Source organism: Rattus rattus, chromosome 8 (assembly GCF_011064425.1).
Source record: "Rattus rattus isolate New Zealand chromosome 8, Rrattus_CSIRO_v1, whole genome shotgun sequence".
Classification (NCBI taxonomy): Eukaryota; Metazoa; Chordata; class Mammalia; order Rodentia; family Muridae; genus Rattus; species Rattus rattus.
Window position 1 is genome coordinate 43,309,486 of NC_046161.1, and position 15,919 is coordinate 43,325,404.

General features: G+C 52.5%; 1 protein-coding gene across 2 annotated transcripts in view; it reads right to left on the reverse strand.

Annotated features, from left to right (window-relative positions):
• Window positions 1–15,345, reverse strand: part of Zbtb16 (zinc finger and BTB domain containing 16) — a 179,530-nt gene extending 164,185 nt beyond the window's left edge. Inside the window, exons 1-2 of one of the 2 annotated variants that reach the window (XM_032909267.1) lie at window positions 15,092–15,345; window positions 10,776–12,132 (exon numbers count right to left, since the gene is read on the reverse strand). In XM_032909267.1, the coding sequence (XP_032765158.1) occupies window positions 10,776–12,043 (1,268 nt within the window). In that variant the 5' untranslated portion in view covers window positions 12,044–12,132; window positions 15,092–15,345. Of the gene's footprint in view, window positions 1–10,775; window positions 12,133–12,544; window positions 12,701–15,091 lie in introns of those variants that run through there. The other variant, XM_032909268.1, reaches the window with a different exon arrangement.
• Between the last annotated feature and the right edge of the window lie 574 nt (window positions 15,346–15,919).

The window sequence follows — 15,919 nt, forward strand, 5'->3', positions numbered from 1 at the left end:
CTTGCCACTAAAATTAACTACAAACAGAGATATTTTTCACTTTTGCAAGAAGGAATGCCAAGATGTGTTCTGGTCTGCACCCCACACACACACACCACCGAAATCTGGCTTGGGGGAGGTGGTATTTATCTGCAACTTGGCAAAAAGGGAGGGGGGGGGAACCAAACACATTCTTATAGCTGTCAGGACACAAAGTAAAATAAGAGAATTATGAAAAAGTGAGTGGCGGCCCCAAAACTCACTGTGCTGGAAGCCCCCATGGGACTTCAAGAAAAGAAGTGTTTTTAGATTCATTCAGTTTAGCTTCCCACTGCATTTTAAATACCATCTTCAGCCCTTCTGCCAAGGGGCATGGGGATGGACGTGGAGAGGCAGACTCACGAATGTTAGTGGAGCCTTGGTTTAAAGGACAGCACTGAGCGCTTCCCATCCCTGATGTGGCCTGCGCCTTTCCCCCGCCCTGAGCTGCGCAGGAATTACTCACGAGATGTGTGCAGATTTGCTACATAAAGGAAGAAGAAAAGTCTAAGAGGAAGTTAACAGTTTGCGTCCAGTTGTGTGGGCTTATGCCTCAGCCTCAAAACGCTGGGCTTAGTGGGCTCAACTTGGCTGACCGATGTGTCACGTCTCTTCGTCCCCAACCCCACAATTTGAAAAGCACTTATTTGTATTTTTCTGGGAGCCTCTGTCAACCATGCTACAAACACAGAGACAGATCTGTAAGGTTCCCAAAGAGGTTTTCCCCCACGCTGACCCCTCTTTCCTAGGCCACACTCCACGGCCTCCCCTCAAGGTGCAGTATTCCCTTGTCACCAGAGGACTTTAAACCAGCAGCGACCAAGTAGAGCATCCATTGGCCAGACAACTCACAAACATCTTTTTCTCAAAACGAAGCAGGCAGAAAGTTTCCCTTAAGAATGAGGTCAGACGCCACTGTTCTTGGCAAAAAAAAAAAAAAAAAAATCACATTTAGAAACATTCCCTCAGGCATGGGGGGCCATGTGACAACCAGAGAGGCCTTGCTTTTAAGGACTCAGAGCTATGAGGGGGTGGAAGAGAGAACATTTGATGTACTGAAAGAAACACACACACACGCACTATTCTTTAACTCTATTAATCTGACTTCATGAAGGAGACATTAAAGAGAGGTGCGTGTCCTTTCAAACCAACAATCCTGGGCCAGTGAGCACCTGCACTGGGCTATGTGTCTGTGTTGTTTGCTCCATGATCCCACTGACCTGATACCACCATGCCAAAAGGCATGCTCCTAATTTCCTCCTGCTGACCCAGATGCATCTGGCTGGGAACCCTGCCCTGTCCACACAGCTTCTACAAGAGCCCATCTTTGTTTCCAGACACCATGTTCTCTCCACTCACCACTCACTGTGCAGCCAACCATTGTAGGAAATCTAGGGGAAAAGGACGGAACAGGGAGAGACAGAGACAGACAGACAAAGACCCTAAAACACTCCTCTCATTGATAAAAACACTCCTCCCATTGATAAAACACTCTTCCCATCCACAGCCCACTGATAGGCCATATGTCTTCTTTCCCAACTACACACAGGTGCACACACACAGAAGTGCACACTCACAGGCGTGCACTCACACATGCACACAGGTGCACAAACATACACATGTGCATACGCACACAGAGCATGCATGCACCCACATACGAGGGCTCACACATGCCTGGGTACGCATCCTGGGTCTTATTACTGCATAGCCCTCCAGGCTCAGAAAGAGTTAAGTTACCCTCACTGCATAAATCAAAAGTTCAAGGCTGCACCACACCACAATGATCTCCTCTTTACATATGACGAGAACCAGAGAGAGGCTACAGTCCCAAGCATCCTGAGTGGGTCTCCCAGGCCCGCACAGGTTACACCGCCGGGGTCAGGGTGGAGGACCTTTAGCAGCAACATTCATTTCCTGAACAGGACAAGCCCTCCTGACCATAAAGCTAATAAGAACTTCCTCGCACGGCCGAGCTCCGGCTGACAGGGCGACTTGTCACCGGTCACGCAGGAGGAGAACGCTGGTTCCCATTAGAGGCTTATGATGCCAGGTGCTCCTAATAAGGCACCTCAGCGAGAAACAAGAGCCTGCTAAGTCCTGGCTCCAACTCTGGAAGTAATCAGGCCCGGGCTTCGGGGATTAGGGAGGGGCCTTCCTTGAAGAAATGGGGGAGGGGGTGGCCTCCGTAGACCCCTGGCAGCCGCTAACCTGCTGAATGACTTAAATAAATAAATTCCCAACCATCCTTCCATTTCTTTCCCAGTCACCATAAAAGACTCCCCCAAATTAACACTAGTAATGCTTCCCCCCCCCCGTACTCCGGGCTTGATGGATTGCCCAGAGGGCCATTACGTTAGGCCAGATCTGCTTCCCATGGTGGCAAGGAGGGTCGTGCCAACAGTCCTAATGGCACTGAGATCACAACCCTCAGCTAATCCACTTAGCCCAGAAGAGGATGACAAGGGGCTCAGTGACTCTCCTATCAGGCTGGGGTCACAAGGGAAGTGGAAGGTACACAGGCTACTCCCGACTCCGTGCCTGCTGCTACCAGTTAACTCACTCTTTGCTTCTGCATATTACCGCCCCGTCCTGTTCGAAGACCACAGTTTGATGGAGGGTGGGTCTTATTTTTAGCATGTCTGATGGATGTGCTGCATGTTTTTACCAAGACTGGGGACTCCTATGGGCTGAAAAGAACTTAAGACAGGACTAGAGTTTTTACCTCTTCACCAAAATATCGGAAACCGGGTCTTTTAGAAATCCCCCCAGCAGTGCCCTGCTGTTTCAGGAAGTCCTTCCTCTTACCTAACTTGGATGCTTCCTCTGGTAATGCTCAACTCAATCTGTGCACATTGGAGACACTCGGGCCTCAGGGTCAGAGTGGAACGTGAGTTCAGAACTGAGATTCAAACAGGATTTGGGGGAGTTTTAGCCGAAGTTTCCATGCTGACAAGAAAGGGCCGGAGCCCCTCCCCACAGCTGCAGAGTTAAGCTTCGCATAGGCAAAACCCAAGCATAGCTGTTTTCAGACTGAGCCAGCATCATAAGAACACAGGGGCTTTTAAGGGGAAATAGTAAAAGGGGGGATTTCTGATTCTGCTGGCGTGGAATTAACAATGCGGAATTTTTATTTTCGAAAATGGGTTTCTTTTCCCCTCCCTGTTCTGGGTTTTCTGTTTTTCTAGTCAGCATAAATAAAAAGCTAGAGGCCAGTCGCTCTGTCCGTAAGCCGTGACGCGGGGCTTCCTGGATCTGTGTGGTCTGGGCCCCTGAACACCTGTTGACTACTGCATTTGCAGGTGACTGGCCTCTGAAGTGACCAGGAGACATGAGAAGCCAGAGCGGCTCCCTCAGCTTTAGGGAAAATGAGTCCTGGTATCCTTCCCTGTTTACCATTAACAAGTCCACTAACCTCTTGGGCTTTCCTTGGCCCTCAGGAATGTAAAACTAACAACCCCCTAACAGGCCAGCTAGGAGCTAACCAGAGCACTTAGCCCAGAAGCTGACATGTGACATTGAAAGCTGTCCCTGAACCACTATGGGAAGGATGCCTAGGGAGAGAGCTCCCAGCCCTTAGCGTTCAATGTGAGACCAGCCCACGATTGCCCGCAGTAAGGTAGTCCCTGTGCCAACTGCCCCTGCACCACAGAGCCCCACACACAGCCCTGAGCATGCAGAGTAGACACCGCCTCTTGCTCTGCATGTAGGGCTGACAGCAGCAGCACTGCCCAGCTACGTTTAAAGAACTGGCATGAGTCACGAGGCCCTGGGTCAATGGGACAAAGTGTACCCGGACACCAGGGTGCATCCGTCGACTTCCCAGGAAAGCCAAGAGGTGCATGCAGTCAGTCACCACCCCAACACACACACCACAGCAGTTTTATGGTGCGGAAGGCATAGACAGGCCATACCGGAGAGCAATGTCTCCGGGAAGCAGGGGTTGAATGACACAGCACGCCGTGAACCTGTACTGCGGGCTTGTCCTTCTGCACAATAGCAATGGCTACCAAATGGCTGACACCTATGGAGCGCATGCATTGTGCGTTTCCATGCGTGGCAAATATTTACACGTCGCCCCTTATAATGACCCCCTGAGTGGGTCCTGTTATTCCCATTTTACAAATGAACAGACAGGCCTGGGGAGGTTAACCACCGCAGCCCCAATCACACAGCCAGTACGTGATAAAATCAGCCTTGTGACAGAGTCAATACAAGCACATTCACTATGTGTAAGACAGGGGGTCGGAGGCAGACGCTCTACCGAAATAACGATGGCGGAGCCACGCGCTTCGCCTAAGATGCCGAACAGAACTCTTAGTTACTGTGGAACATTCGAGAACCTCTCCTCACCCCTCATCCTCATTTAGCAAGACTCTCAAGTCTTATGCTTTAATTCTCAGAAGTATGTTTTAAAATCATCTCGTGCACTCGTGCACTCGCGCACACGCGCACACACACACACACACACCCACACACACACACACACACACACACACACACACGGGCTCACCCGCACACACAAACACGGGCCCAGGCACGCAGCAACTGGAAATGATTTTCTTCCAAATTAGCAAGAAATCCAAAGTGGAGTCTGAGTTTAGCCATTCGGGATAAGACCGCTTTAAAGAGTCATTAGGATTTTCCTACAACGTGCAGGTCTGTGGAAGTCAAGAGTTCGTTCCAGGTCTCATCTAACTCAGTAACCCTGAGCAGGTTTAAAAGTGAAAAAAAAAAAAATTACACAAGCCAACAAGCTGGGCGTGGTGGTGCACGCCTTTAATCCCATAATTTAGGAGGCAGAGGCAGGCACATCTCTGTGAGTTCAAGGCCAGCCTGGTCTACATAGTGAGTTCCAGGACAGCCAAGGCTATATAGTGAGACTCTGTCTCAAATAAATAAATAAATAAATAAATAAATCCATCCATCCATCCATCCATCCATCCATCCATCCATCCCATCCCATCCACAAAACACAAGTCAATGCAGACAGACGGAAATCAAACTGATCCTATCTTGGCTGTCTGATCCCATAATGAGGATTCCAAAACCATGGAATAAAAGACAACTAACCAACAAAGTGCTCTTAGAAAGCAAGCCCAGGACGGACAGGGGGCCACAACACAAGTAACTCAGAGCCCTGGCCTCCAAAGCAGCTGGACACACCCTGGCAAACCATCTTACTTCCTCACACAATCGCACACCTCTGCAAAAGACCAGGAGCCCAGGAAGTTAGGAACGGAATCATTCATCACCCCCAAAAAGGATACTTCCTGGAAACAGAACTCGCCTGAATAGGATTGAGGCAAATCTGTGAATGACATAGTGGCTGTAAATAGCTACTAGGCAAAGCCTGGAGACACCTGACCTTTAGAACTGACGTCAAGGAAGATGGCTGAAGCCTCCAACCCTGGCAGTTAGGGATGATGCTGGTACCTGAAGACTAGGTCAGATGGAGCGGAACCAGAACAGCACTGTCCATGTGCTTATAAGGACTGCCGCAGTGTGCCCAAGGCTCACGAACTAGATGGCAAGCAGGGGCCTGGCCTTCACCATTTATAGCTGTGTGACCATCAGCGAGTCACTCCCTTGCTTCAAATCTTTCCTGATCTTTAAGGTGGGGGGAGGGGGGCTTGATATTGGCCCGGGATCCCATACCCAAACCCCCTGAGTGCTTCAGAAATCAGAACTGTGCAGATGTTAGGCTTTTTGGGACCTGTGTTTACCAGCTCCAGTGGCATCTAGGGCAGCACTCTGTAATCAAACACATTAATATTTTTGCAGCAAAACATATGAATATTCAAAATAAAGCAGGATAAATATAGCCGCACATCAGCTTTTGCCACTAAATGAGTTAGCTGCAAAGTTACACAAAACCTTTTAGCTTTCAGAGCTTCTCCCACTTTGTAATCACAGAGCCGGGATTGTCAGCCCCACCCCCCTCCTTCAGACGGGCTGGGGAGAAAGTCTGTCAATGTGCTCTGCAAAGATAGAGCATCACAGCGGATCGCGTCATGGGCATTATTAATGTGGCTGCTGTGGCTCTCCGCCGTTTTACCTTGTTCCAGACAGAACTTGGTGCCACCTCAGGGGTGCCCGGAAGTCAGGCATGGTAGCCCCGACTTCGGATCTCACACTTGGGATGCTGTGGCAGGACCACCAGGGGTTCAAAGGCCACTGTGGGCTAGAGTGTGAGGAGGGAGGGAGGGAGGGAGGGAGGTTTGTTCAGTCGCTAGAGCTCTTTCCTAGCACATACGAAGTCCCGGGTCTGACCCTCAGCACCACCTAAAACTGGTGCACACCTGAGACTCCCAGCATTGAGAAGATAGAAGCAGGAGGATCGTTCGCTCAGAAAAAGTCATCCTCAGATATACAGAGTTCAAAGCTACCTGGGTACCCTAGATCTTCTCTCAAAACAAATTGTTAATGGCCATACGGCTCTCGGCATAACCCCTCACTGAAAGCGGAGTGTCTGCCACGTGAGAGGACAAGCTGGGCAAACGGAGCCAACATCTCAGGTGAGGTGGGTGGGAACGTGGCTCGTGTGTCCTAAAGCGGGCACCAGGAAGCTTTGGGGAAGGGCTCTGCCACAGGTGGGTTCGGGGAGCCAGCCAAGACCATCCCTTGGTGCCTGAACCTCCCTTCCAGAACTAAAGGAGAGTGGCAGAGCCATCGAACTGACCTGAGGTGAGGGCTGGTCAGTATTTGATACGGCAGAGAATCCTATAGAAGACCCAGCCCTCGCTCTGATTCTACAGTACCAAGGAGCCTGAGTGCAATTAAAAACTGTCCTGGGAGGGGTTGGGGATTTAGCTCAGTGGTAGAGCGCTTCAAGGCCCTGGGTTTGGTCCCCAGCTCTGAAAAAAAGAAAAGAAAAAAAAAACTGTCCTGGGAGTTGGGCAGACACAGCCATAAATGAGAACTGCGTCTCCACAAGGGTCAACTCTGCTGCTCGTGTAATGTTACTGACAACTGTGGAAGGCTAGGAAGTGTCGGGAGCATCTGATTCAGTGAGCTGGATCCTAGACCACATCCAGACCACGCCCCCCAGGCATAAAACTGCTCCAGTTTTTCAGAGGAAAAAAAGACAGGAGAGTCCCACCTTCTAGAAGCCTGACAGGGCTCCTTCTCTAGACACTGTCCTTTATTATGGGCCTACTGGGACAGACCCAGGGGTCCAGAAATGAGAGAGGACCGTTGCTCAATTGTGTCTCACTGGCTAGCTTCCTCCAAGTTCTGTCAGTTAAAGAAGTCCACCTGATTCATCCAAGTGGTGTCTCTGTCTGGTCCTCCCTTCCATCCGTCCGTCCATCCATCCATCCATCCATGTGTCCGTCCATCCATCCATCCATCCATCCATCCATCCATCCATCCATCCATCCATGTGTCCATCCATCCATCCATCCATCCATCCATCCATCCATCCTTCCATGTGTCTTTGATATCCTACCATTTGATACAAGGATCGTGACACCCAACCCCCCAAAGTTTCATTACCATTCTCTGTCCAGCCAAGAGGTGCTCCCCACGGGCCACCCCAGGTTGGGATCAAGTTATGGAGAAACCTATGGATGTAATTCAATAACCAACAACCGCCTTCCTGCCTTGCTTCTCTGTGCTCTGCCCTTTCTTCTTCCCCAGGGCAAGACTAAATGCCAGACCCTTCATCTGCACCAACAGTCTAACCTGATGGCTTAAAATAAAATGAACCTTTCAGACCGTAGCCTATCATAGACCTTCCTGCTAGGATCCCGGCCAATCCCACGGCTTCCTGGCATCTGATTTTTCAATCTTGCCTTGCTGTTTGCTCTTGTGGCTGTGATGACTATTCTTCCACTGAACATTCCTCGGATTGATGATAGGTGGGAGGGGTGATATACAGAACGGTGGGAAATGGGGAGGTGGTACATCAATTCTGGTGCCTGGAGGGAGGACGGCAAAGGTCTCCCACGAAGTACATCTATCTAGAAGCAGCCAGGGCTGCGCATGCAGAGAAATACCTTCTCCCTCTCTTCATGTCCTCAGACCTCGTAGCTTATCACAGAGGGGTCTGGCCCCCCATCCAGCTGCTCAGGATGAAGGACTCACGTCCACCCTCAGTCAAAAGCACATGGTGTGGCAGCTAGAACTCCAGAATCGAGCCTCATTGTTACAAGCTTGTGAGGACAGGGAAATAGTCTACATCACCTCACACAGGCTCCCACAGACAAGAATGCTTGGAACCCCACACGAGAGCTCAGAGCCAACAGTGAAAACCAGGAATAAAATGGAATAAAATGAAAGGCACAAAGGTAGTCCTTCACCTTCACGGTGACTGGATGGTGGCCACAGCCCCAGTGACTGTGGATGTCACTTCAATCAGCATCAACCTTTAAACTGAGCTTAGGAAGCTCGAAGAACAGCTACAGATGCTCACCCCTGCCCAGAGCAGCTCAGATACAGCTCAGCCAACCATCGTTTCTTTCCACTGGGACCCTCCTCACGTGAGAACCCAGAACGCTCAGGACAGTTATCTCTTTTGTGGCCCTCTTGAGGACAAAGAAAACTATGTACCTAGACTCAGTGAAAATTCTTGGTTCTGTAAGGAAGGCTTGGGAGATTTAAGACCCAGAACAAGGCCAGGCATGTGGTACACAACTTTAACCCCAGCACTTGGGGGACAGAAATAGGTGGGTCTCTGTGTGTTCAAGACTAGCCTGGTCTACACAGCCAGTTCCAGGCTAGCTAGGGCTATGTGATGAGACCTTGTCTCAAGCAGGTAGGTTAAGCTTTCTTTAAAAAAAAAAAATAGACAAAAAAAAAAACAAAAAACCGTTATTTGTGAGCGCATGTGTGTGCTCATGGGAGCCAGAAATCACATTAAGCATCTTCTTCAATCGTTCTGTTTCTTAAAAAAAAAATAAAATAAAATAAATAAAAATAAAAAAAATTTAAGATGAGATCTCTTGTTGCTCCTGGAGCTTGTGGATTTGACTCTGCTGAGTGTCCAGAGTTCCAGGATTCCCTGCCTCCCCTAAGCTAGGACTACAGCTGCATTTTGCTGAACTTGGCTTTTCTGCTGGTGTGCATGGCTTTTTACCTGTGTGCTAGGGACCCAAAATGCAGGTCCTCACGCTTGCATAGCAAGCGCATGACCAACAGAGCTCTTTCTCTCTCTCTCTCTCTCTCTCTCTCTCTCTCTCTCTCTCTCTCTCTCTCTCTCTCTCTCTCTAGGCCCTCCCACACACACACCCAAAAACTGACCCTAAAAAGTGACTTTCCACCATACCCCACTTTTCACAGCACGTTCACATCCGCAGAAGATGACAGACCTGTCTGGTCAAGGTTCAGAGGGGGTTTCCTCTCCAAAGCGTGAGGAAAAACAAGCACAATTTCATCAGCCTATTTTCTGAGCAGATCAAGTACTAAGAAGACGACATATCCGCCGCGGTTGTTATTGTCTGTATTCTCGGGGGTGGGGGGATGGTTACTTTTTTAGCTGAGTGCCATTTTCCATGAGGTACAGCTCAGCCGATCAGGACACTTCGGAGAAAAGTTGCGGCTAGAGGTGATCATACAGATCTCCCACCCCCTCAAGTCCCCCTACCTAAATGAGCAACAGGAATGGAGGAGGGTGAGGAAGAGTGCATGCAAAAGTGGAAAATCCACCCAAGATCAGCAAATCAGCCAGCCACAAGCTGTGCAAAAAGAGTTAGCATCCGTAACAACAGAAAACCGGATTTGTGGGCACAGTTGGTCAGACTCAGGGAAAAGGGGAGAAAATGACTGGCTTGCAGGTTACAGCAATGGGTTTGTAGTTCTTGGCAAACAGAAAAGGCAAACCCACTGTTGACTCCCTCTCTTAAGAACACCGGTCAGTGCTCTCTGACCTGCTGTACTGGAAGGATCCTCCTCTTCACTGGAGGGCTACAAGGAACCATAATGCACAAGAAGTCTTACTTTGAATCTTTCTGCCTTGGCAGGACTCGGCCCCAGCATTTTTCCTGTGTATTAGTAAAAAAAAAGGTGCAATTGCAGGGAAAGCATTGGTCCTGAACCAAGTAGATCACAAGGACTCAAAAGTGGGAAGGGGGGTGTGCAAAGATGAAACCAGAAGCCAGAGGGCAGCCAAGGCTAGCCCTTGTGATAAGAGATGGGATGAGAAGAGACTTGAGTATACTGGCTGTAAGACCAAAACTCCTGCATGAGTCCTTGAATTTAAGGAAAGCTTTCTCTGCCTCACAATGTGTCTGCCACATTTGAAGAGACATTTGAGACCTATAGGTACGTAAAGGACTTAAACAACACCCAACCCGTGCTTCCCTGGTGTGGACATCAGCCTACCAATGCACAAAACTATGCCCAGTGGGGAAAAGAAAAGCTGGCATAGTTTGTACAGATAACATGGCTTGATCCAGGCCAGAGGAGACTCTCTGCCTGAACTCTACTTCCTGCCCCTTTTCTCACCACTTTATTATTAAACAGTCACTCTGGGCAAAACAAAAGCGTAGACCAAACCACAGGAAAACCAGATGGAAGCCCAAAAGCAAAATGGAAAGGGGGGCCTACAGGCTGAGCCCATGTGTTCCTTGATGTTGTGGATTGACGCCATTTCTTTTCACCGTCCTCTGAAAATAACTGTGCCTTCCTATGCCTCAATACTGCCAAGAATGGTTTGGTGTGGTTCTTCGAGGAGCACAAAGGAGTCAGGTCCCCAGATTCAGGATGAGCCTGGGCATAAAGAAACAACCACGCAGGCCAGGGTCGTGGCAGGGGCTTACCTGTGCTGCTCCACGGCCTCGTTGTCCGGAAGTTCGACCCCACACACGCTGCACTGCTCCCCCAGAGGACGGCTCTCCGCCTTCATGCCCACGGCCAGCTCACCTAGCTTGCTGAACAGCTCCCTCTGGATGAAGCCCTGAGGCAGCAGACCCCCATAGGTGCTGAAGTCCATGGAGACTGCCAGGGCAGGTTGCACATGGAGACCAGATGTCACTGAAGACGGCATGCTCAACACGGCATCGGCCTTGTGGTTGGGCAACACTGAGTAGATGCCCAAATGCTTCTCCACTGGTGGTGCCAGGGACTCCTGTCGCCCAGGGGGTCCCTGGCCAGCTTCAACAGGGGGTGAGAGCTGCTCACCACCCTCCTCTCTCCCATAGTGCAGCTCCCTGGCACTGGTGATGACACTGCCTCTAGTGGGGGTCCCAGGCCCCTCTTTGCTCCTCTCTTCAAGCTTGTCCCCCATCCCTCCTGAGACGCTAGACTCAGCTGCCCCAGGGCTGTCCTGGCCGGGGGCTTCATCTACCTGCATCATCTCCATATGCACCTCAGCCACCCCAGGGTGCCGCCCACCCCCTGCCAGTGTGGGTTCCTCAGGCCCTGCAGGTGGCTGAAGAGCTCCTTGCAGGAGTGACTGTCCTATGGTCATCAAACTGTCCACTGCTGCCTTGGTAGGACTCATGGCTGAGAGACCAAAAGAGGTGGAGACCGAGGGGCTCTGGTCTACCATGGGCCCAGGGAGGCTCTGTCCAGCCACATTCGCATAGCCGCTCTCCTCGCCGGAATGCTTCGAGATGAAGATGTTCTTGAGGTATCGAGCCTTACGGTCCTCTTCTTCTTCGCCCCCACCGTCGGCCATGGTGGCTTCTGTGTCATTGTCATCAGATGCTTGGATGGTCTCCAGGATCTTCAGGCACTGCTCCTCCAGGTACTCGATCTCTAGGATCTCAGCTGCATACAGCAGGTCATCCAGGTCCTCTGCTTTGGCTTGCAGTGTGGCTGTGTAGGCATACTCGAGGATCTGCTGGAAGGTTTTCGGCGAGAGGAAGTCCAGGGTGTAGTGCTGGCTGTTCCGGTGGAAGAGGATCTCAAACATCTTGCTGGTGCAGGCTAGCACCGTCCGGTGGGCATGGAACTCCTGACTGTCCACCATGATGACCACATCGCACAAAGTCCCGGCCAGTCGCATCTGATTGGCCTTGCACAGCAGCCCCGTGGGGTGGCTAGGGTTCTGCAGTTGGATCATACCCATCTTTGTTAGATCCATGATGCTCCCCTGGGCTCAGGCATGGGGCTCTCTTTCCTTCTCTGCTCTGCAAGGTGGGGCAGGGTGGGCTTCGGGGCCAGCAGAGGGGTCTGGAGAAAGGAAGAGAAGAATGAAAGGGGTGAGCAAGTGACAACTTCCCCAGCGTCCCTGATAATAAAAATCCAAACACTACAGTATGCCTCCACTCCAGAAAGGCTGTGGGTGGGGGTGTTAACAGAAGGGGAGCGGGCTTCCTAGAAACGTATGACCATCCTTTCCAACAGGCCCAGGCTGCTGAGAGGAAAAAGAAGGTTTACGCTTCCCCACACACTTCCCCCCTCCCCACTGCTCTGAAGCATGCATTGGATAAAGTGCATTGAATCCTAGGCATTCTTTAAGCCTGAGAGCAGAGCCTTCCTGTGTAAGGCAAGTGTCCACCATGAGGCTCACAAACTTACTTAAAATTAAGGAGATTTCAACCCCTCCCCTTAGTCAACCTAAGCATTCAGTCTTACCGCTCACCCCCTATTGGCAAACCCTCATCCTCAATGGTTTTCTAGTTCTCGATCACTGAGACGGCCTTAGGAGACAACCAGAGCCGGCCAGGACTGGCTGCTAAACATGATGGTTGGTCTCCTATCTGCAGGCAATGGGGCTGTCCTCTCCTAGTCATCCCAGACACATCTCCTCTCCATCATCAGTGGCTTCTATAGCCTTTGTCTTTGCACTCTGGTCAGGGCAGACCCATTTCTTAGGCTGGGACAAACACACCCCACCACACACACCCCCACCTCACGCCCACCCCTATCACGTCACATTCTAGCTTAAGTCATTTCTAACTACAAGTTCCTCAAAGTTGCTGTATGTGTCCAAGGGATGTGTGTGTGTGTGTGTGTGTGTGTGTGTGTGTTCGCTCACCCACATCTACATACAATTATACAAGATGCTACAACCTCCTCTTTTACCTCTGGCCCACAAGCCACCAATGGACAGAACGCTCTAAGATGAGAAAGCAGAGAACATCATAGGAGGCTATGTTCCCAACAGCCTTGAGGGTTCACACCAGACTGGATGCCTCCCAGGTGTTGGCAAGCCCAGTGACAAGGAGAAAAACTGACACTGAATATGGTTCTGTAAGTGACATTGGCACCAGCATCTCTGGCGTGAGTTAAGCCCAGAAGGAAGGGAAGACAGAGCTGAGACACAAAGGCCTCTCCCAGAGTGTATTCTGGATGACTGAGAGGCTCTCGACTTTGAACAGCCATTGAGACATGGGCAGAAAGACCTAACGGGATAAGGTCTCAACCTCTGTCTGTCTGCAGCCAACATTTCACACAGCCTGGGGAGAGAGGGTGGAGAGAGCTAGGCTTCTCACGCACTCTTCACAGAGCATGCCTTCACCCTCAACGCGAGTCTTAAGGACTCTTAGACGCAAAACTCATGCAGAAAGAGTTAACAGTGCTGGCTGGCCACTCTTACTGCCCACCCCAAAGTAGAAACGGAAGGCATCAACAACGGTGAGATATTCAGTCGTCAAAAGCTTCTTGAACATGGTGTGCTTTCGGGAGAGATCAGAGATTCAAAGAACTAAGGGAGAGAAGCCGAAATAAAGAAGGTTCTCTGCCAAATACCTTCCTCCAAAAGAGCCTTTTGAGCCTCGAGGGAAATCAAGGTGCCCTCTCCCTAACCCGCAGCTCCGCACCCGCGATCCGACTGTCGCTAGGTGCAGCGGTCAGCCGACTCTGGGCAAAGCCAGCGCTAACCCGCCACAGAGCTCCAAGGATCGATGGCGCAACACACCCCTTGTTCCCAGAGACCCCCCGCCTAGACTTGCAGAGGACTTTGGCAAACTTGGAAAAGCAACTTTTCCCCGGGAGTCAGGTGCCTGGAAGAAAGGGATCGGAGCTGAGAAAAGGAGGAAAGCGAAAGAGACCCGGGAAAGGAGAATGTCCGAGCCGGCCGGACGCCGCTGCTAGGCCGGCCGGGCGGCGCAACCCCCCGGGGGAGAAAAGGAAGCACAAAAAGCCCCGAGGCAAGTGGTGGGAGGCCAAGCGAGAAGAGATCTCTGGGTCCTCCACCTTCCACCCAGGATCGAGATCCCTGGGAAGCCACCAGCAGGGTCCCCGGCCTCCCGCACCAGCTGCCGGCGTGCCCGAGTCAGACACGCTGGGAGCGTGGCGGGGAGGAGGCGAGCTGGTTGCAGCGGTGCGCGTCTGTGCATTCCGGTGGGGTCCGCAGGCTGCCAGGATCGTGCGCATTTCGAGCGCGTGCGGGAGCGTGCGAGGGGCTGGGCAAGCTTGCAGCGCGCCAGGGTGGGAAAGACATTCCGAATGCATCAGGTGCAGAGCCGGGAACCCACCGTGCGCGGCCGGGAGCGCACAGCGAGCTCCGGCCCCACGGGCTGTTCCCACCGAGAGCCGAGGAGGACCCGGAGCGCCAGAGTCTCTCCGAAGCTTCCCTCTCTCCTTAAAAGGGGGCATCAAGTCCAATCAAGAAGAAGAAAAATCCCACCACGTTTTCTCTAAAGAAAACAAAACCCGAGCGGGTACCAGTCCCCTCCCACCCGCCCTCCAGGTTCACTCCTCGCTTCCTCCGGTTCCAGCTCCCCAGCCCGCCAGCGAATAAACACAAATAAATAAGACACAATCCTAGCTCACGCCAAGCGCACCGGTCCGCATACATATGAGCACCCACAGGCTCTCTGCTCCTCCGCCAGCCCTTGCCTGTACAAAGACACCCAGTCCCCGACTACACGCTCCCGCAGCCCTGGCAGACCTCCCGGCCTGCCACCTCTCACCCGGACCGGACCGTGCCCGGAGGAGGAAGGTTGGTGAGGCAGCTGCGCCCGAGCTGACAGCCTCGGCTCCGCTTTCTAGCTGACCCCCAACCGGCACGGGCGATCGCTGCAGAAGCAGCAGCAGCAACCAGAGAACCCCGCACGAGCCCAGCGGCCGAGTGGCCAAAGCTAGCGCCACCCGCCTAAACCTCTCCCGCCCCAGGGCGCCCTGGCGGGAGGCGGTCGCTGGGCGGTGCGAGTCCTTCCCGGGTTCCCTACACATATACACTTACCGCTTGCAGAGCCTGGAGCTTGGGGTGGGTGTGCGTGCCTGGGGGGTTAGGGGTGTGCCTGGATCGGGGAAGGGGTGTTGCTGGGGAACTGTTGCTCCGGATCTCACGGCGGCAGCGGCGGCATCGCCCGGCAGTTCGCAGTACCCGCTCTCATCACCCTTAACTCCTCTCTGCCGCTAGGTTAGCAAATCACCACCGGCTGCTGCGCCTCCGCCGCGTCCCACGTCAACGCCGAGCCCCCTCCCCTGCGAGGCCCCGGCGCCTCTCCATCTTTAGTGCTGGCGGCCGAGCCCGGCTCCCTGCCCACAGCTGCCCCCTCCCCTCCCCCTGGCCGGCCCTGGCCCGCCCACCCCGCCCCACCCCCTGCCCTGGCAGAGCCCGTGCGCGCTCCCAGCCCTGCCCTCCCTTCCCGGGCGCTCCCCTCCCTTCCCAGCGCTCGGCGCTCCGGGCTTCTCCTGACATCTAGCTGCTGCCCCGGCGCCAGCGGCTGTTGCCCGTGGCTAGGTGGAGAGGGCAAAAGGTTGCAAGGAAGAGGAGCCGCAGAGGATCTGGCAACCCCCAAGGGGTCAGAAGGATGAGAGGGAGGAACAGTTCCCACTTTAGCCCCAGGTTTTTCATTTCCACTGGGCATGCGGTGTATCCCGCGTCCCCAACTCCCCCCAACTCCGGTGCTCAGGAGCGCAGTTTTGTCCCGTTCTCTATTATTTGCACCAGAGTGTGGCATCTAGCCTTTCACTTTTCCTCGGGATTCGGACTGCATCCTTCCTTACCCTAGACACTAGTTTTAAATGGGTCGTTTCCCCAGTCCCAAACCAGGCCTCTCATGCC